At 41.2% G+C, this 22,660-nt stretch overlaps 1 protein-coding gene across 1 annotated transcript in view; it reads left to right on the top strand.

Annotated features, from left to right (window-relative positions):
- Positions 1-929: 929 nt before the first annotated feature.
- Positions 930-22,660, top strand: part of LOC117501202 (TLE family member 5-like) — a 28,996-nt gene continuing 7,265 nt past the window's right edge. The window contains exons 1-6 of the mRNA XM_034160061.1: positions 930-1,356; positions 12,103-12,200; positions 13,892-13,955; positions 14,183-14,227; positions 14,317-14,379; positions 15,546-15,620. Of these exons, the coding sequence (XP_034015952.1) occupies positions 1,330-1,356; positions 12,103-12,200; positions 13,892-13,955; positions 14,183-14,227; positions 14,317-14,379; positions 15,546-15,620 (372 nt within the window). The 5' untranslated portion in view covers positions 930-1,329. The remainder of the gene's footprint in view (positions 1,357-12,102; positions 12,201-13,891; positions 13,956-14,182; positions 14,228-14,316; positions 14,380-15,545; positions 15,621-22,660) is intronic.

Raw genomic sequence — 22,660 nt, 5'->3', positions numbered from 1 at the left:
TCGACAGTTGTCTTTCATAGCCTGTGCATGAAGCAGATGTGGGATGAAGTCACTCTCAAGTCATGAATCAGTAAGTCCCAAGTCAAGTCTCAAGTCATAACCACCAATTGTTTGCAAGCTGACTTGAGAGTTGACTTGGGACTTGCAAATTGATGAGTTGAGAATGACTTGACAGTGACTTTAGCTCACTTCTGGCATGGAGTAGGAACAGGTTATATACTTTGTGAAGATCAGCAATATGTTGTTGGGTCACGACAGAAAGAACTAGAGGGCGGGTCCAAGCTGCCAAAATGGGTTTCCTTAAAAGGGTGGCTGGTGTCTCCCTTAGAGATCGGGGGAGAAGCTCTGTCATCTGTGAGGAGCTCAGAGTAGAGCCACTGCTCCTTCACAGTGAAAGGAGCCAGCTCCGGTGGTTCGGGCAGCTGGTAAGGATGCCCCCTGGGTGCCTCCCTAGGGAGGTGTTCCAGGCACATCCATCTGGGAGGACACCCCGGGGAAGACCCAGGGCAAGATTATATCTCCACACTGGCCTGGGAGCGCTTTGGGATCCCCCAGTCAAGGTAGCCAACATGGCATGGGAAAGGGAAGTCTGGGGTCCCCTGCTGGAGCTGTTGCCTCTGCTCCCTGATCCCGGATAAGCGGTTGAAGATAAGGATGCTTGCATTCAACATCTACTCAGATTAATAGGTGCTCTGATCACTGCTGCAAGACTGGGACACTGCCTCCTGTTAAGAATGACGCACCCCTGTACCCAGGCAAGAAGTCTTTCCAGAGAAGGGAGACGTCTTCCAGTGTTTTAGGATTATACCTGTCAATAACTGGTTGCGACACGAGAACAGCATCACCCAATACCACAGATGTGGGCTGATCAGCTATAGTGAAGCAAAACGGTTCAGCTTTTGGCCACAAGGGGCGCCCTCTCCTCGGTAGCTCGGTTTGTTCTCTGGGTGATGCTGCTCTTCTCTCAACGCAGAGGAAAGTCAGAGCTCATGTGTCAACATCCAGGGTTTCCCCCCGGAGAGGCGTATATGTTAACATTATCTTAAAAAAAAAAAAAAAAAACCTGATGGTGCTTTGAAGACCCTCTGTTTGTGTTAGGCCGCTCATCTTCAGAAGCGGCGCTTTTCTTCTTCTCTGACTTTACAGTCTTGCTAAACGCGCTTCAGGCTCATGCTGCGGTGAGGTTTAGCTAACGTTGTTTAAACGATGACAGAGTACAAAGTGGAGTTAGCGTTTCCCGTTCTTTAAAAAAAATAAAATAACCGAGGCTCCGTTAGCTTAGCCAGCTAGCCTGACAAATAGACCAGTCGAAGGAAACACGCTGCTGTCATGATGTTTCCTCAATCACGACACTCGGTAAGTTGACTCGTTTAACTTGTCCCAGTCAAGCTAACATTAGCTAGTAGCCGACACGGTCAGCTGCCAGAGCTCCTAAACCCACAGAGGCGTCAGCTTCAAACTTTAGCAACCGCGACCGAATTTAGACTAGTTGTGATGCTAGCTAACATTAGCTGGTGATCTCGGGAGTTTGGTTTGGTTAGCCTATTTGAACTCTTAAAAGAAAATGAAAAACAGTATTTGGAAAGTGAAAAATTGATGGAAAATAAGTTTAACGAGAACATTGACCCGCGGGGAACCACGGCGTCTAGATGTCATTTATACTATACGGACTACAGCTGACTTTTGGGGAAAATCTGTTTACAGTTATGCTACATTTTAAAGTATTGACAGAAAAATGTCTTGGCTTTTATTAAAGTCTTGAAGGTTTAATCTGTTTTCAGTTGTGTTCATTTTTCAAGCTACCTAACCAGTACAATATGAAAGAAATTACAGACGGTTGCCCAGTTCTGGATGACCTTTTTTTAAAGTCCCGCTATACGGAGCCATAATGCAACTGAATGTCCTTTATTGTGTATTGTTGTATTGGGTATTTGGATGTTATTTAGCTGAAAAAGTCTGGGTGGAGTAGTGCTTCTACTTAAAGTGTGAAGCCACATTATGTGTGGTGCAAACATTTGCCAGAAACGGATCACTTTTGCCAGTTCCGGATCACGACACACTGCGTCACTTTGGGGGCATTCCTGGCATCTGGCTGGAGCCCTTCTAATGCAGAATGATACACACTGTGCCCGAGAATGTGTTTTGAACACAAAATGATAGAAATAATACTTATTAAATGAGAATTTACTTTGTTTCGAAAAGCGTCGTTATACGTTTTCCCAAGCAAAAAATGAAGTGTGGAGGTGAGATTTGTCCCGAATTAAAAAGTAAAAGCCCCCACATTCATGTCCATTCGTGATGTCGAGATGACCCCCAAAGTCCACAAGGCTCACAACTACAGACACGAGGCTCCTGCTTCAAGTGATCCGGAACTGGCAAATTTTCACGTCGGAGATAAATGTGCGCAGTAATTAAACAGCAAGACATAACACACTGACATTTTCTACCCAAGTAAGTAAGTATTTTCCCACTCTAGAACCAAAAACACTGAACGGCTAACTCACCTTTGCTACGTTTTAGAGATCGTTACTTTAAAAAATGCAGGAATGAGTGAGTCAGAAAAAGCGCGCACACCGCAGACACCGGGATGTTTTGATTCCTCTGCTGGCCACAAGGATGGCTGGATCCGGTCGAGCTTGTGGTCGTTTGTAGACAAAACAACAATCTTTCCATTGGTACCAAGTATCAGCTTATTCGTGCTGATTACGAGAAACGGCGGCACAAAAACTACAGCAGTGATCCAGAACTGGCAATGATCCGGAACTGGGCAAGTGACTGTACGAATAAGTGAAGTTTTATATTTGCCCTGTGACAGTGTTCACATTAGATCAATTTTTTTGTTGTTTTATTTATTTATTTTGGCCTTTGTGAGACATTGTCGAGACACAATTCTGTTGTTTTGTCCGGAGTGTGAACATGTTAATTCTGGGTTTGGCATCACATGCCTACAGGAAATGTCCAGATTTGAATCTGCTGTCTGAGATGTTAAAGGATGGACAGACTGATGAATTCTGTCAGGTCTGCAGCAACCTTACAGGCTCTTATTGTGGAAGTGCGACATTGTTTTCAAAAAATTACTGACTTCTTTAAAGATATTACAACCCCTGGCAATAATTATGGAATCACCAGCCTCGGAGGATGTTCATTCAGTTGTTTAATTTTGTAGAAAAAAAGCAGATCACAGACATGACACAAAACTAAAGTCATTTCAAATGGCAACTTTCTGGCTTCAAGGAAAAATAATTGTGGCAGTCAGTAACGGTTACTTTTTAGACCAAGCAGAGGGAAAAAAAATATGGACTCACTCAATTCTGAGAAATAAATTATGGAATCACGCTGTAAATTTTCATCCCCAAAACTAACACCTGCATCAAATCAGATCTGCTCGTTAGTCTGCATCTAAAAAGGAGTGATCACACCTTGGAGAGCTGTTGCACCAAGTGGACTGACATGAATCATGGCTCCAACATGAGAGATGTCAATTGAAACAAAGGAGAGGATTATCAAACTCTTAAGAGGGTAAATCATCACGCAATGTTGCAAAAGATGTTGGTTGTTCACAGTCAGCTGTGTCTAAACTCTGGACCAAATACAAACAACATGGGAAGGTTGTTAAAGGCAAACATACTGGTAGACCAAGGAAGACATCAAAGCGTCAAGACAGAAAACTTAAAGCAATACGAGGTCTGTCAATAAAGTATAGGTCCTTTTTATTTTTTCAAAAACTATGGATTTCATTCATATGTTTTTACGTCAGACATGCTTGAACCCTCGTGCGCATGCGTGAGTTTTTCCACGCTTGTCGGTGACGTCATCCGCCTGTGAGTACTCCTTGTGGAAGGAGTCGTCCAGCCCCTCGTCGGAATTCCTTTGTCTGAGAAGTTGCTGAGAGACTGGTGCTTTGTTTGATCAAAATTTTTTCTAAACCTGTGAGGCACATCGAAGTGGACACGGTTCGAAAAATTAAGCTGGTTTTCGGTGAAAATTTTAACGGTTGATGAGAGATTTTGAGGTGATACTGTCGCTTTAAGGACTTCCCACGCAGTGGGATGTTGCACAGCGCTCCCAGGCTCCGTCGTCAGCCTGTTTCAAGCTGAAAACCTCCACATTTCAGGCTCTATTGATCCAGGACATCATGAGAGAACAGAGAAGTTTCAGAAGAAGTCGGTTTCAGCATTTAATCCGGATATTCCACTGTTAAAGGAGATTTTTTTAATGAAAGATGTGCGGACGTGTCCGCGCGTCGGGACGCAGCCGGCGCGGTGTGGCGGCACAGGAAAAACACCTCCGTGTTGATAACCATTTGTAAAATCCAGGCGGCTTTTGGTGGCTTTCAGTTGAGTGAGTATCTGAGAAATTGTTTAACAGTTGGGCATGTTCCAACTTGTCCTTAAGGCTTCCAACAGAGGTGTTTTTCCTGTGGCGGAGTGTCTCGGCGGCTGCGAGCCGACGCTGCAATCCGTCCGCACGTCTTTCATTAAAAAAATCTCCTTTAACAGTGGAATATCCAGATAAAATGCTGAAACCGACTTCTTCTGAAACTTCTCTGTTCTCTCACGACGTCCTGGATCAATAGAGCCTGAAATGTGGAGGTTTTCAGCTTGAAACAGGCTGACGATGGCGCCTGGGAGTGCTGCGCGACGTCCCACTGCGTGGGAAGTCCTTAAAGTGACAGTATCACCTCAAAATCTCTCATCAGCTGTTAAAATTTTCACTGAAAACCAGCTTAATTTTTCGAACCGTGTCCACTTCGATGTGCCTCACAGGTTTAGAAAAAATTTTGATCAAACAAAGCGCCAGTCTCTCAGCAACTTCTCAAAGGAATTCCGACGAGGGGCTGGACGACTCCTCCCACAAGGAGTGCTCACAGGCGGATGACGTCACCGACAGGCGTGGAAAAACTCACGCATGCGCACGAGGGTTCAAGCATGTCTGACATAAAAACATATGAATGAAATCCATATAGTTTTTGAAAAAAATAAAAAGGACCTATACTTTATTGACAGCCCTCGTATGTCTCAAAAATCGAAAATGCACAACAAAACAAATAAGGAACGAATGGGAGGAAACTGGAGTCAACGTCTGTGACCAAACTGTAAGAAACCGCCTAAAGGAAATGGGATTTACATGCAGAAAAGCTAAACGAAAGCCATCATTAACACCTAAACAGAAAAAACAAGGTTACAATGGGCTAAGGAAAAGCAGTCGTGGACTGTGGATGACTGGATGATAGTCATATTCAGTGATGAATCTCGAATCTGCATTGGGCAAGGTGGTGATGCTGGAACTTTTGTTTGGTGCCGTTCCAATGAGATTTATAAAGATGACTGCCTGAAGAGAACATGTAAATTTCCACAGTCATTGATGATATGGGGCTGCATGTCAGGTAAAGGCACTGGGGAGATGGCTGTCATTACATCATCAATAAATGCACACGTTTACATTGATATTTTGGACACTTTTCTTATCCCATCAATTGAAAGGATGTTTGGGGATGATGAAATAATTTTTCAAGATGATAATGCATCTTGCCATAGAGCAAAAACTGTGAAAACCTTCCTTGCAAAAAGACACATAGGGTCAATGTCATGGCCTGCAAATAGTCTGGATCTTAATCCAATTTAAAATCTTTGGTGGAAGTTGAAGAAAATGGTCCATGACAAGGCTCCAACCTGCAAAGTTGATCTGGCAACAGCAATCAGAGAAAGTTGGAGCCAGACTGATGAAGAGTACTGTTTGTCACTCATTAAGTCCATGCCTCAGAGACTACAAGCTGTTATAAAAGCCAGAAGTGGTGCAACAAAATACTAGTGATGTGTTGGTGCGTTCTTTTGTTTTTCATGATTCCATAATTTTTTCCTCAGAATTGATTGATTCCATATTTTTTCCCTCTGCTTGGTCTAAAAAAATAACCGTTACTGACTGCCACAATTTTTTTTTCCTGATTTGTTCTAGTGTTTCTTAAAGCCAGAAAGTTGCCATTTGAAATGACTTTAGTTTTGTGTCATGTCTGTGATCTGCTTTTTTTTCTACAAAATTAAACAACTGAATGAACATCGTCTGAGGCCGGTGATTCCATAATTTTTGCCAGGGGTTGTAGTCCGATCACCTTGCTGTTTTCACAATTTGAATCCTTGTGAAAAAATACGCAAGTGTGCCAAAGGACAAAAGTCAGCTCTTTGATGCTCCCGATACACAAACATACAGAGGCCACTTCCCTTTTATTACGTGGATGCTTTATTGTGTTATCTCTGCAATTTATATGCTATGTTACTTTTACATGCATGTAAATAAATAAATAAAATCAAATAAAAAAGCCCAATGAACTGCAAACAAAAATCAACTGTACAAGCAAACTGATTTGAAAATGTCACCAGTGTTGCTAGAGGTGGCATGATCGACACAGACTTTTTGGGGGGCTTTTTTTTAACTGTCTAATATTGGTATCGTGTTAGATAGTAAAAAATTTGCTATATATATATATTGTCCCAAAAAATATGCAACGTTTTATCAGCAAAGAAAATGGTCAAAGCATGTCTAGGAAATAAATTTATGGCTGGATAGAAAGCTGAAAGGACATATTTGCGCATTCTGATTGGTCGGTAAGACATGACGTCACCGGGGAATACCCTCCGTATCTTAGAACGGTCTCTGTAGATACGGGTCCGAACCTGTAGCCACGGCCTTTCCAATTTTAGATTTTTCAGTGAGTGGGATTTTTTGGGTGGGTGGTTGGGGGGTCCCATTTAGCCTCAGGTAAAGAGGCTGCTTGATAATTATGCACACTTTGATATAGGGTGTTGATCTTTTTAGTCCACACCCTCCCTCATTACACATACATATCACCTAAGAATTCTTAAGTCCAATAAACATTCAGGGGATTTGGAAGCATGCATAGGAATAAGGTTGGAAGACTTGCTTGTCTAATAATTGTGAACTGTAATTTCTGCTTAGTCGCCACAAAAACACTGCCTCCTAAATTAGCGCCCCCCACCACCACCACCAGGACATTAAGCCCTATTTGAGCTAAACTACTTCATAGCTTTCCTCTTCAAAACTGTGAGGTTAAATTACTGTTCCTACGTAATTTAAAACACACAAATACAATGTTTTTCAGCAGATAGACTGATAGATGTCATTGGCCTATGTGGGATTTTTTTATTAGGGCCCGAGTAGGCAACGTCCTACGAGGACCCTATTGTAATCGCGCTGATTATTATTATTATTATTATTATTATTATTATTATTATTAGGGCCCGAGTAGGCAACGTCCTACGAGGACCCTATTGTAATTGCGCTGTTTATTATTATTATTATTATTATTATTATTATTATTATTATTGTCACTCTTGAAATCGAAATTTCGGCCTCTTCCCATGCTCAAAAACTCACCAAACTTTCCAAAGTCATCCGGCCGGATCCGAAATTCGATGGGGGCCTCGCACATGGTTGCAGAAAAATCGCGAAATAGCGCCCCCTAGAAATTTTCAAAAACCCTTCCGCATTGGGCTTTTTTCGTCGTAGCCTCCTGAAATTTGGTACACATATTTACCATGCCAGGACGCACGAAAAAGTCTCTTACTGTCATGGTGAAATATCGACAGGAAGTCGGCCATTTTGATTTTAAGTTTCGATTTTGAGCAAATTTTTGCCATTTTTGGCCATTTCCACTACTTACATTTGAAATAACTCGTCCTAGGAATTTCATCCAATCGACTTCAAATTTGGTCAAAATCATCACAACACAATGGTGATCAAAAGTTATCAAAAGATTCTAATTCAGTCAAAAGGCGTGGCTGCTAGGGGTCGTCAAACTTTGGCAAGCTTTTCGGAGCATGCCATTTCACTTCGAACGGCTGTCACGCCCACATACTTCATCATAGATCCTTCAAACTTGCTGGACATGATGAGGGCTCCACCCTCAATGTCTACATATCTTAAGTTCCCACCTGCGCCATAGCGCCCCCCGGTGGTGGCGTGAAATGTCCTATTTTTACTTTAAGAGGTCCTGATGTCACATACTTAACGCAATCAACTTCATTCCACTTTTAAAACATGCAGAACAAATTGGTGAACATAGGCGATAAATGCCATGAAGTTACGAGTAACGGCGTCCGTGTGGCGGCGTACCGAATATTGCCCATTCGCCATGAAATTACGTTCTTCCTTTTGACGGCTTTAATTTTGTCACATCATCATGAAAATTGATACACAGGTTGAGCACGACAACCTCTTACAATTCATAGGGGCGTCGCCCATGGGCGGGGCAAAATGCCTCAATAGTGCCCCCTCCCCATAGGATTTTTTTGGAATAGCGAGATGAAAATTGGTACACGTGTGACTTGCATAGACGTACAAAAAAGTCTCTTGCACCATGGGTCTACTCCAAACAGGAAGTTGGCCATTTTGAATTTTCTTGTCATTTTGGCGTGATTTCCATATGTTGTATTTGAACGAACTCCTCCTAGGGATTTTGTCCAATGCACTTCAAATTTCTTCCAGATCACCCAGAGACGATACTGACCAAAAGTTAGCGAAAGCTTTTCTTTATGTTACGATATGATACGATACGATACACTTTATTGTCCCCTCAGGGAAATTTGTCTTGGACTCATGCTAGGTGCCTTACAAGAAAAGAGAAAACAAACAATACAGATAAAAACACAACCACATCCATAACAAATTACCATGACAGGAGTCAGGAGAAACACCATAAATATTGCATAATTCCAATTTTAAACATTATTGTTTAACAATTTAATAGACATGGGGACGAATGAATTTTTAAATCTATTCAGTCTACTCCGAGGAACTCTGTACCTTCTCCCAGAAGGAAGGAGAGTGTACTCTGCGTGAAGAACATGAACTGAATCCATCAGTATCCTCTGAGCTTCTTTCAAAACAGACTGTTCATAGAGTGAACTGAGGGACTGATATTATTTCTTTCCGATTATCTTCATTGCATCATCAATTTGTCTGTTAAGTTTCGTTTTAAATTGTACAGAAAGATTGCCGTACCAGGCAGTCATGCCATACCTAACTAGGCTCTCTAACACTGCCTGGTAAAACAACATTTTCTGATTGACTCCATACAAACGAAGTCTACGAAGGAAATAAAGTCTTTGATGGAATCGGGAGCACAAACTGTCCACATGTGCAGTCCAGCTGAAGGTATTGTCTATGTGCAGCCCCAAGTACTTGTATGAGTTGACCTGGTCAATGGGAATACCATGTATGACCACAGGAGTATGGTCCCCAACAGTCCTTGGATCCAGAATCATTTCCTTGGTTTTATTGACATTTAAAACCAAGTGGTTGTCATCACACCACTGCACAAAGTGTTTCACTTCAAGGAAGTACTTTGTTGGACTTGAATCTTTGTGCAGTAGGCTCAAAATAGCTGTGTCATCAGAAAATTTAAAAACAAAGTTATTGCAGTAGTTATTTGTACAGTTATTAGTATAAAGAGTGAAGAGAACAGGAGAACTGACACAGCCTTGTGGTACACCTGTATTTGATGATTTGAGTACCGAAAGAGCTTGATTAACTCTAACTTGTTGTAATCTATTAGTTAAAAAGGAATGATACCATCTGATTAAAAGTGGGTTAACATTTCCTTTAACTTGGACAACAACAGGTATGGCTGTAATGTATTAAAGGCTGAGCTGAAATCAACCAATAAAATCCGTGCATAAGCAGTAGGATCTTCCAAGTGCTTAAGTGAAAAGTGGGTTAAGCTGTTAATGGCATCGTCAGTGCCTCTACTCTGCCTATAAGCAAATTGGAATGGATCAAGTACAGGGTTAACAACCGTCTTAAGGAAAAATAGCATAATCTTTTCAAAGCACTTGCTTACAACAGATGTTAAAGCTATTGGCCTATAGTCATTTCCAAGTGAGCACGATTTTTTGGCGATTGGAACAATAATGGATCTTTTCCAGAGGGTTGGTACAGTATGAAGGTCTACGGACTGCTGGAAGACAGGACACCAAGCAAGGGCCAGTTCTTCTGCACATGCTTTTACAAGCATTGCAGAGATGCCGTCTGGGCCGGTGGATTTTTTTGTAGACACCTTCTTAAAGATTGATTGAACTCTCCATGAGTCGATTGCAATCCTAGTATTTTGATCAACAGGAAGATTTTCCAGAATATTCTTACAATCATCAGAAAAATCTTGTGTTTCAAACCTCAGAAAAAAATCATTTAACTCATTTGCTTTTCCTTGATCATCATTTGTTGCAAGTGTCTTTTTAGCTGGATTCGTGTTTGTTATTATCTTGATGTTATCCCACAGCCTTTTAATGTCTGATTCGCTAAAGTTCTTCTCAATAGTTTCCCTGTGTAATATCCTGGCCTTTTTCAGCAATGTATTAAGGTCTCTTTGTACCACTTTCACACTCATTCTATCTTTGTTCTTAAATGCTATTTTTTTCCTATTAATACACTCTTTCACCTGTTTAGTTATATACGGCTTATTATTTGGGTACACTGTAACTTCTTTCTTACTCATAACACTGTCTACACAAAATTTAATGTAATCTGTTATTGCTTCAGTGACTTCATTTATTTCCATTTCATGAAATATTTCCCAATTAGTGCAGAGAAAGGATCCTTTAAGTATCTCCATATTGTCTTTGTCCCATAAAATCACTGTCTTTGTTTGTGGCTTACTTCTTTTAAGAGCAGTCTTATAAAGCGGGATCAACTGGACAAAATTATGATCCGAATTTGAAAGTGGAGGCTTTGATTTGGCAGTGTAAGCATTTTTCACACTGCCATAGCATTTATCCAACACTTTGTTTCCACGCGTTTCGCATTTTACATATTGTTGAAAACCAGGAAGAGATAATTCTAATTTACAATGATTAAAATCACCCAAGACAAACACTGGGGCCGCCGGTGTACGTTGCAACTGTTTATGAATGCATTCAGCTATAAGGCTTGCTGCTCTTACTGCATTCCCACTAGGTGGAGCATAAACAACACAAATGATTATATTCCCAAACTCCCTCGGGAGATAAAAAGGCCTCAGTGACAGACACAATAATTCTACATCCGATGTACACGTAGTCTCCCTCACGGTATAGTGCCTGCACCAGCTGTCATTCACAAACAGGCAAACCCCGCCCCCTCTGCTCTTTCCTGACAACTCGGATCTGTCCCCTCGGATAAGAGAGAATCCCTCAAGTTCAACAAGAGAGTCAGGAATATCTTGATGAAGCCAGGTCTCAGAAAAGACCAACATACCAGCTTCCCGGTATTCCCAGCAAACTTTGGCGTCTATACGGAGCTCCTCGATCTTGTTTTTTAATGATCTTACGTTGCCAAACAATATGCCAGGTAATGGAGGTCTGGTTGAAAGGTGTGGCCGCTATGGCGCTGCCATTTTGACCCTTCGCCATGGAACATTATACTTAAACAGGTACTGAAATCACATAGTTAACCCCATGAACTTCCTTCCACTTCTAAAACATGCAGAACAAGTTGTTGAACGTAGGCGATGATCGCCGTGAACTTACGAGTAATGGCTTCTGTGTGGCGGCGTACCAAATATCACCCCTTCGCCATGAAATTACGTTCTTCCTTTTGACGGCTTTAATTTTGTCATATCATCATGAAAATTGATACACAGGTCAAGCATGACAACCTCTTACAATTCATAGGGGCCTCACCGATGGGCGGGGCAAAGTGCCTCAATAGCGCCCCCTTGAAAATTTCAAAAAACCCTCCCCATAGGGTTTTTTTTGGAGTAGGGAGATGAAAATTGGTACACAAGTGTGACTTGCATAGACGTACAAAAAAGTCTCTTGCACCATGGGTCTACTCCAAACACGGAGTTGGCCATTTTGAATTTTCTTCTCATTTTGAAATGATTTCCACATGTTGTATTTGAACGAAGTCCTCCTAGGGATTTTGTCCAATGCACTTCAAATTTCTTTGACAGCATCCAAAGATGATACTGACCAAAAGTTATCGAAAGCTTTTTATATATGACTGCTTGCAGTCCTAGTTTTATTTGTTCTTTCTGAACAGGCTGAGATTTGAGAAGTGAAAGTGTTTATGTACTGTATGTTAAGCGAGATATATTTTTATGTTTCCAAGGCATCTTCTCAGTCCGGTCAGCCTCTGAAGTTCACCACATCTGATTCCTGTGACCGCATTAAAGATGAGTTCCAGTTCCTCCAAGCACAGTATCACAGGTACACAGTTCTACACACGTGTTCTACACATTGATGTGAGGACGTACAATGCCAGCTCTCAAATTATACGTAGACTAGCTAAATCATCATTATTATTATTAACTACCAGGGAGGACTGAAAAAGAATAATTGGTAATCCACTGTCTACTACAAAGAGTCCCTGGACAAAATTGTCCAAAATGTTTACACCAGGCACTGGAGACAATATATTTTTTTTTCCATTTCCAGAATCTGTAATGTTTCACCAGTTTTGTAACTTTTGAGTCAACCTTTATTATCTAGTCAACTGACAAGAGGTTGGAGGTTACACTGCCTGCATGGCAGTGAGTGATGGGCTCCTTGTACTTTTTCATGTGTTTATTGTTCTATGTTATCTAATCGCATTTGGGGGTGGGGGTTGTGCAAAATGAGCAAATTATACCCTTTAATATTAAAGCTGAAGCAAAAATCTACATCTTGACAGACATTAAATACTTGACAGACATTAAATACAAATATAAAACTAATGAGGTGCGTAAGTACTTACGGTGCATCCGGAAAGTATTCACAGCGCCTCACTATATCCACATTTTGTTATGTTACAGCCTTATTCCAAAATGGATGAAATTCATCTTTTTCTTCAAAATTCTACACACAAAACCCTATAATGATAATGTGGAAAAAAGTTTTTTATTTTTATTTTTTTTGCAAATTTGCTAAAAATAACATAACAAAATGTGGAAAAAGTGAAGTGCTGTGAATACTTTCCAGATGCACGGTATCTCTTTTATAGTCAGTTTGCTTTAGACAAGCGAGGAAATGGGTATTTCTAAGTGACTGAACATTTTTTGAAGTTAAATCAACCATAAGGAAATGGAACGAGTATGATTCAGAATTAATAGTGTATCTTGAGACCCCTTAAAAAGGAGACTAGTGAGGGAAGCCACCAGTACACCCAACCCTGAAGGAGTTAAAACTTCATGGCTGAGACTGGAGAGTGTGCACATGACAAATTTAGCATGTTAATTCCCTGGTTACAGCTGTATAGCAGGGTGGCATAAAAACACAGTTAAAGATAAGTAATATGAAATATATGTTTGAAGTTGTAAGAACACACAGAATTGCTTTGTGTCTTGATTTGTTGTCATCAAACGATAAAACATACAAATGCCCTTGACAGGCAGCTGATGAGGATAAACGTCGGGAATCCGCCTGCTCTGCTCTGTAGAGCGGTGGAGATAATCATGGTTGGCTGTTGTTACAACTCTGTTCTGAATGCACCTTTCTTGAAGAAATTTTGTAAACCCCTTGATTAGCTGTGGTGATTTGAGTGGGCTCAGAACAGAGCGACCTTGGTTGTTGACAAATCCATCTCTACCATTTAGCAGTTGCATAAATAATTCAATGAAGATACAAGCATAAGTGCATGGACTGAAGTTGTGCCTGTTCACTACATCAAGTATCACTCAGTCAAACCATTCACCAAATACAAGTTGATCAATGTAGATGATCAAAACAAAGTACACAAATTTAGAATTTATGACGGTGCTATGGTTAGTTCCACAATTACTAGTTTCCCTGGTGTTCAAAATGTCGCAGCAGTGTTTTATCTTTATTTGGGGAGACTGCTAATAACATGTTTTTAATGTTTTAACATTATCCAAAAGTTGATGTTCAATCTGTGTTGATTAGTCTCTAATTTGTGCACACAGTTTGAAGCTGGAGTGTGATAAACTGGCCTCTGAGAAGTCTGAGATGCAGCGTCACTACATCATGGTGAGCCTGGTTTTGTCTTATCTATGATGTGTGGCTTTTCACTTGTTTTGTACAAAGTCCCTTATGTTATTTTTAGGATCTTCTAGGATGTATTTTCTTAATTTTGTTTGTTTAGGTAAAAGTATGTGACAGCTGTATTGGCTAGTCATTGTTTAGTCATGGCTCACGGCTACACATTGTTCACTTGAGTGTACTGTAACATTTCCCCTCTCCTCTGTGTATTTTAGTACTATGAAATGTCCTACGGGCTAAATATTGAAATGCACAAGCAGGTAAACACTGTCTCCTATTATTCATCCTTATACTCATTCATTTGTGGTTGTTTTCTAGTCTGATTTTTTTTTGTTTGGCTTTTTTAAAGGCTGAAATTGTGAAGAGACTGAATGGGATTTGTGCTCAGGTGCTGCCTTACCTGTCACAGGAGGTAATGATATTCAAGACTCAGTACTGTAACTTCATCTTATCTACATAATTAGGATCTATAAAAAAGAAACAAAACATTTTTTATCCTCCCACTGGCATGCTGAAATTGGCCCGCATCAATTTTGTATTTTTTTTTTTATTTTTTATTTATTTATTTATTTTTTTTCAAATTTCATTGACGGCAGTACAGCTGGTGCAAGAACCGGTACATCCGCTAAATGGCGAGTATGCTTTCGCTGAAGAAGGCCGAAGTTTACTGAATGAAGCTCGGAACTTGCGGCGTGTTGTCATTGACAACCACACAGTCAGTTGCTCCATCTCACTCACGCACAGTACACATCATGCTACTAGCGTGCAGTACACTGACTGTATTCAACATGAAAACAAGATTTATTTTAAAAATATTTGATATTTTCAGTTCCCCACTTGGTATGCAGGTGCTGTATGTCGTTTTTCAGGTTTGAAATGACATTGTATGTACCTGTTTCTAAGGGGGGAAAAATCCACCCTCCCTCACCACTTTTTTTCTGATGTCAAAGATGATAATGTAGTGTTTTTTGTTGTTGTTTTTTGATTTTTTTAAATGGGGCCTTAGAAGAACTGAAAACCGACATCAGTCATGTGGCTTATTCTTCATGCACGCAGACTTAACTTTGAAATGTGATAGTGTTGCTTCATTGCCCACAATATAACAGTCCTTATGTGAAGTAACAGCACATACAGTGGTGTGCACATGTGCTACTGAGTTTCTGTCTGTTGTTAAACCTGCCCCACCGCAAGTTTAAATGTTACAATAAAATACAGTTTAAATATTGTTACAAAGTGTATTCCACATGGACTTGGGCTCCAGTGGGAGTTTTATATGGTTTTTGTCCATCCACTTCAAGAGACTTTTTATTTTTTTTCTTCTTGATTGGTGCGACTTATACTCCAGAAAATACCGTAATTAAAATGGCAAGCGCTCGCTCTGATTTGCAAAGTGTGGTCAGAAATTATGTGCTTGTGTATGTGTTCTACCAGAGACACAAACGTCAGCACTTTTTTGTGTAGTTATTAGTTCTTTAGTCTTGATCTCTATGGGTGCAGCCTACTCGTGTTCACTTTTGTTTATGTAAATGCTTTGATGTCATTTGTCCAGTTGTGTTTGAGCGTGTGCCTTTGTTTCAGCATCAGCAGCAAGTCATGGGTGCCATAGAGAGAGCCAAGCAAGTGACACCCCCTGAAATGAACTCCATCATTCGGGTGAGTTATATTTATGAGTTGGTTGTGATGTTGTGTCAGAACAGAGCCCCAAACAGGCCATAGAATTTAAGTAAGTCCCTTCAGCTGCTCTGTTATTTTTCACTCTGAGTCGCCACAGCAGGTCCGAGGTGGATCTGCATGTTGAATTGGCAAAAGTTTTACACCGAATGCCCTTCCTGATGCAACATTACATGGAGAAATGTGGCAGGGGTGGGGTTTGAACCCGGAACCTTCTGCGCTGTAACCAAGCTCACTACCCACTTGGTCATCACCCCTGCTAGGTTGATGAATAAATTGTCAAATCAAAAAACATTGTGAGATGACATCACAACACTGCAATAGCAGCACAGTGACGTGGCGCCGCCACTCCTTTGCCTGGGGAGAACCCTGCTCCTCTTGGCCTCCCTCTTCTCTTCCTGCCTGCAAGCTCCATCCTCAGCATCCTTCTCCCTATATGCCCTGGGTCCCTCCTCTGCACATGTCCAAACCATTTCAGTCTTGCCTTTTTAAGAGCCCTGTCAGTGTTCCAAATACTGTAATACAATGTAGCGAACAAAGCCTGGGCAATTCTTTAATTGTGGGGCTGTTCTGTGTTTTATTCACTCTCAATGTGAGATATTTGTAAGTGGCATATTCACCAAAACAGCAGGTGGTAGTATAGGCAAAATCTCTTTCAAAAGGGAACTGGAAAGTGGCTCTCATTCCAAGAAAGTCTCTTAAATAAAGATGCATATGTACGCACATAAAACCCAACTCATTTGTAAACTGCAGAACAATTTAAAACAATGTTCAATTTAGTATATTATGACAATTTTGCTAAGTCTGAATTAACTTTGTACATGTATTCCCTGTTAAAAGGAGAGATGCAGTTTGCATACACTAACCCTGTCTTGAGTTTCTCTTCCATCAATACAAATGGGTCTATAGACCCCATGCAGTCATGTGGCCTTTGGTGCCTGTCACCATTTTGAAGGATAAAAGTGATGCTGGATCTATTCAATCATGAACAAATGAGCCTTTCACTATTGGATTGCAAAGCATAAATCTGCTCCTCTCAAAATACCATAAATGCATATCTTGTGAAGGTAAGGAATGCAAAAGGTTTGCTAGTTGTGTTGCATGATTTGTACAGTCTGCCTGTACAATTTACCACACTTTTCTTTCACAAACTGCACAGTCAAGTAAAACTGGTCCATCTTGTCACCACATGCCAAAACAACTGATGACCAAATGTGTAAAATCAATCCTTGAAACTCATAAGTAATTGACCTGTAGAGCTCCTGTCCAAACCTAAAGTACATGCACTAATTTTAAAAATGAAAATCCAAACTGAAAGTAACCTGAGGTTAATGAAATCAAGTTTAAAATGGCCTGAAGCTAAATGCATCCAGTTTAAATGTAAACAGAACCAGAGTAGTGAGCAGAACCAGATGTGGAGGCATCATGCGCCACTTGTTAATGAACATCGGTCTGACATTACATTGACTCCTTCTCCAAATTAACAAATCAGCCATCTCAGATATTGCAGAGAAAGATCAAGTGATCATATATGAAGATGCTGATTTATCTAAGAAAGAGTGATGTGTTGTGAATAGTGCACACATCATCTATATATATATATATATATATATATATATATATATATATATATATATATATATATATATATATACAAATTATAAATATGTCACCTTTCCAGCTTCATTTCTGTTATCTGATACCAGTCAAGCAACAATAACAATAATGACTTGGATTTCTGTCACACCTTTCATAATACCCAAGGTCACTTCACAAAAGTGGGAGGAGGGAGGTAGAGGGTGGGCGGATGGGGGGAGGGAGTAGGGAGGATAGGCAAGAGAGAAGAGGTGTTTTGAGGTGCTTTTGGAACTGTGTCAGACAAGTGGCAGAACGGATGAGAGGGGGCAGGCTGTTCCAGAGGGCAGTTACACAGAAAGCCCTATCTCCAAAGGTTCTGAGTCTGGTGCGGGGGAGAGTAGGTCCTTGCTAATGGAGTGTAGGGACCGTTACTGGGAGTAGGGGTGAAGAAGGTCGGTGATGTACTTGGGTGCCAGTGAGTGGAGTGATTTGTAGGTAAGGAGGAGGATTTGGTAGCTGATGCGTTCTTTGACTGGGAGCCAGTGGAATTTCTTGAGGATGGGGGTGATGTGCTGCCAGGGCTTGGTGTGAGTTAGCACCCTGGCAGCTGAGTTCTGGACACACTGCAATCTGTCTTGGGCCTTGTTGGGCAGCCCAGACAGGACGCCATTAGGGTTGCAGCTATTGATTATTTTGAGTAATCGATTATTCTGGTGATTAATCGAGTAATCGGATAAAAAGTACTTTTGCATTTTTAAATAACATCAACACTCCAGGGCTCTCCCTAAGCAATGGCACAGTGTCACTGCGCCATCACACAGATTGTCAAATTTTGTGTATCCCTTTCTGTTTTCCTGTGTAATTATTAATTTTTTCTTTAATTTTTTCTGGATCTTTCCTGGTGTCAGGAGCTCAGCCAAAGTTGGGCCAAAGTCTTGACATTTTCTTGAAATGGCGATGGGATGTGGCTTTCTGTTCTTTGCAAAACAGTAAAAACTAAGTCCGTGGTTGCGGATGATCTGTCCAAGGGGTGAGCAAGTAGATGGTAAAGAGGAGGGGGCCAAGGACAGATCCCTGGGGAACGCTATGTTAACTGCTGCTATGGTAGAGTTGAAGCCTTGCAAAGTGATGTATTGTTTTTGGTTAGCGAGGTAGGACTGGAACCAGGAGAGTGCATTGTCAGTAAGGCCGATGAGCTCAGCGAGATGGGAGAGGAGAACGGAATGGGAAATGGTATCGAAGGCAGCGAAGAGATCTAGGAGAATGAGGATGGAGACAAGGCCATTATCTGCAGCAATCAGGAGGTCATTTGTGATTTTGATGAGGTCGGTTTCAGTGCTATAATGGGATCTGAAGCTGGATTGGAGAGGTTCAAAGAGCTCATGGTGGGACATGTGGTGTTGTAGCTGGGCAGCCACTGCTCTTTCCAAGATCTTATTCAGGAATGGAAGGTTGGAGATCGGGTGGTAGTTGTTGGGGTCATCTGGGTCCAGGCCTGTCTTTTTGAGAGTTGGAATCACAGCCACCAACTTAAAGCTGGAGGGTACCACACCAGAGCTAAGTGAGGCATTGATGATGGCAACCACCATGGGGCAGATGGTGGGGAGACAGGCCTTCACTAGGGTTGTGGGCAGTGGGTCCAGACTGCTGGATGAAGTCCTGGCTTTGGTCAAGAGGTTGAGGATTTGATCAGCATCCAGCAGGGAAAAGGTGGAGAGGCGGCACTGTGGTGGGCAGGCAGACGGATGGTACATGTCCTGCCGAGGTAGTGTGGCTGGCGGGGAGGGTGTAGTTGCCTGGAGCTGCTGATGGATGGTATCCACTTTCTGATGGAAAAAGTCCAGGATCCTGGAGCAATGGTCAGTGGCATCAGAGGGTTGCGGGGCATCAGGAGGGTCAAGTAGGCGCTTGATGGTAGAGAATAGCATTTTGGGATGCGTTTGTTGGCTGTTAATAAGTGTGGAGAAATAGTGTTTTTGCCTGGGTGAGAGCCTCTTTATAGCACTTGACATGGTCTCTGTAGGCTTCAAGATGGATAGTGAGGCCAGATCTTTTGTGAAGTCTCTCGAGCCAGCGTCCCATGGACTTGAGCCTCCGCAACTCTGGGGTAAACCAGTGAGCGGGGCAGGCATAGGAGACCGATTTGGTGATAAGTGGAGCAACAGAGTCCAGGCTGAGTCCAAGGGCGCTGTTGTAGTGCTCCACCAGGCCATCGACAGTGCGGTTGGAGGGGTGGATAGCGAGGTTGGTTGCTAGGGTGTTAGCCAGCGTAGGTATGCACACACATTTCATTATTCTATCCTTTAGAAATCTTTGATGTTCAACTATAAATTAATACCATAACTTGTCCATTGCTTTTTCAGATGAGATGATTTCTTGATTAACATGATAATGAACCTTGGACATTTATTTTTAGACAATTAAAATACCATGAAAAGAAAAGTAATGTGTATATCTTTAAGTTTGGTAGATTCATTCATTCATATCTACATTTCAACCAGGAAAAAAGACACCATAAATAAATAAATATATATTATAAACATTATAAACACAACAGGAGATGATGTAACCCTGACTGCCTTGTGTGTGTTACACATTGTGTTTTCTAGTCACATTTCATTTACTCTTGATGGTTGTTTGTCAGCACCTGTAATCATGTGACATAAACCTCATAATGAAATCATCAGAATGTGAAAGTTGTTGTTTTTTTTTTTTGTTTTGTTTTTTTTTTTTAGAATTTTCAAATTTATTAAAAATAAAAAAACTAAGAAATCACATGTACATAAGTATTCACAGCCTTTGCCATTAAGCTAAAATTGAGCTCAGGTGCATCCTGTTTCTACTGATCATCCTTGAGATGTTGCTACAGCTTAATTGGAGTCCATCTGGGGTAAATTCAGTTGATTGGACATGATTTGGAAAGACACACACCTGTCTGCATATAAGGTCCCACAGTTGACAGTGTATGTCAGAGCACAAACCAAGCATGAAGTCAAAGGAATTGTCTGTAGACCTCTGAGACAGGATTGTCTCCAGGCACAAATCTGGGGAAGAGTATAGAAACATTTTTGCTGCTTTGAAGGTTGTAATGAGCTCAGTGGCCTCTGTCATCTGTAAATGGAAGAAGTTTGGATCTACCTGGACTATTCCTAGAGCTGGACACCCATTTAAACTTTAAACTCCCCCTGATCAGGGAGAAGGGCCTTAGTCAGAGATGTGACCAAGAACCTGATGGTCACTTTGTCAGAGCTCCAGCATTTCTCTGTGGAGAGAGGAGAACCTTCCAGAAGGATAGAGGCCACTCCTTAGGCACACGGCAGCTCACTTGAAGTTTGCCAAAAGGCACCTGAAGGACTCTCAGACCATGAGAAACAAAATTCTCTGGTCTGATGAGACAAAGATTGAACTCTTTGGTGTGAATGCCAGGCATCATGTTTGGAAGAAACCAGACACCATCCCCAGTGAAGCATGCGGGTGGCAGCATCATGCTGTGGGGATGATTTTCAGCAGCAGGAACTGGGAGACAATTCAGGATTGAGAGAACTATGAATGCAGCAATGTACAGAGACATCCTGGATGAAAACCTGCTCCAGAGCGCTCTTGACTTCAGACTGGGGCGATTGTTCATCTTTCAGAAGGAGAATGTCCCTAAGCACACAGCCAAGATATCAAAAGAGTGGCTTCAGGACAACTCTATGAATGTCCTTGATTGGTCCAGCCAGAGCCCAGACCTGAATCTGATTTAACATCTCTGGAGAGATCTGAAAATGGCTGTGCGCCGACGCTCCCCATCCAACCTAATGGAGCTTGAAAGGTGCTGCAAAGAGGAATGGGCAAAACTGCCCAAAGATAGGTGCGCCAAATTTGTGGCATCCTAGTCAAGAAGACTTAAGGCTGTAATTGCTGCCAAAGGTGCATCAAGAAAGCATTGAGCAAAGGCTGTGAATACTTACATACATTTTCTTAGTTTTTATTTTTAATAAATTTTCAAAACAAATTCAAAAAACTTTTCATTATGGGGTGTTGTGAGTAGAATTTTGAGGAAAAAATGAATTTACTCTGTTTTGGAAAAAGGCTGTAACATAATACAATGAGGAAAAAGTGAAGTGCTGTGAATATTTCTGGTCACACTGTAAGCTTTGACACCCCAAATAGAGCTCCATTACCATCATCTCTTCAGGTTTAGTCCAGCTCTCACACATGACAATACCGAGTTCATGCATCACCAGCATAATGTGATGATATTGTGTTTTCCAAAACTTCAGATAAACAGTAAAGGAGGATCCCCTCATTTATATCTGATCAGAATTGGTCCAATCAAGGTATTTTTTGGATTGATTGTATCTGATAAAGCAGATTTAACCAGAGTCACTTTATAAACACAGTGCCAGCAGACTGCTGCTTCGCCACAGTGCAGGTTTTTAAAAGCAGTGTACCACTCTTTAAATAAGCAATGAGCCTGCTTTATTCCACAGATCACTTATACTCTGGACAATATGGTGCTTTTTGTCCTAATTTTAGTACTACAATTCTTCACTCAGTGGAATTAGTGAGACCTCACTCACCCATCTTCAACCGCTTGTACTTGTTCGGGTCGTGGGATTAGTGAGACCTAATGTTTTAAAAAATAAATAAATGAAAAACTTTAAGAAAAACAGCTTTGATTAAAGGTGCATCAGATTGGGGCTCTGTGTCAGCAGATGCGTGATATTAAATGACTCACTTTGGGATCAAGGGCAAAACACCTGATTGGAAGATCACTAAATAAATGCTATGGTCTTATACGTTTCCAAATTGAAAGGGAATATAATGAGGACAGATTGGATCAAATCAAGTGACGTTTGATACAGCACATCATTTGAAAAAGCAACTTTGTTTTGTTGACGTCATGTCCCATTGATGCCTGCTGCATGCTTAGGGGATGCTGGATGTATGATGGGAGTTAGGAAGAGGTCAGTGAGTAAGACATGGTTTCCACACAGAAATGTACTAACTCAGAGAAGAATATTACTGTGATTGTTTCACAGTAGTTACTGCTATGTTCCAAAACTCAAGTAACACAGCCATACTGCAACATAACCCTACAGAAAGGATTTTGTTTGTAATTTGGCTGTGAAAGAAAATGCGGGTGTTTGGTTGAGTTACATTGTGCATTTTTACACCGACGATAATGGACGTGTACCATATTTTGGGTCCTGATGACCAGGATTGGGAAACACTGAATTAAAGAAATAAATCACTATTTTCTGATTGCTTAACAGTGGTTAAGTCCTAAAACAAATAACGGGAGCATGTGGATTTGAAGTTAGCTTGAAATGTGGAGCAGATGCTTCTATAGTGTAGGAATTGACCTACCAAGATACAGACTGGGGCCCAAGTCCAGGTGTGTGTTTCAAGCTTCCTGTATCCTTGGACACTTTGTCTGCATTGTCCCAGTCCACCCA

The sequence above is a fragment of the Thalassophryne amazonica genome, chromosome 19 (assembly GCF_902500255.1).
Source record: "Thalassophryne amazonica chromosome 19, fThaAma1.1, whole genome shotgun sequence".
Classification (NCBI taxonomy): Eukaryota; Metazoa; Chordata; class Actinopteri; order Batrachoidiformes; family Batrachoididae; genus Thalassophryne; species Thalassophryne amazonica.
Note: the sequence above shows the minus strand (reverse complement) of the source record. Positions and strands in the feature narration are given on the sequence as shown.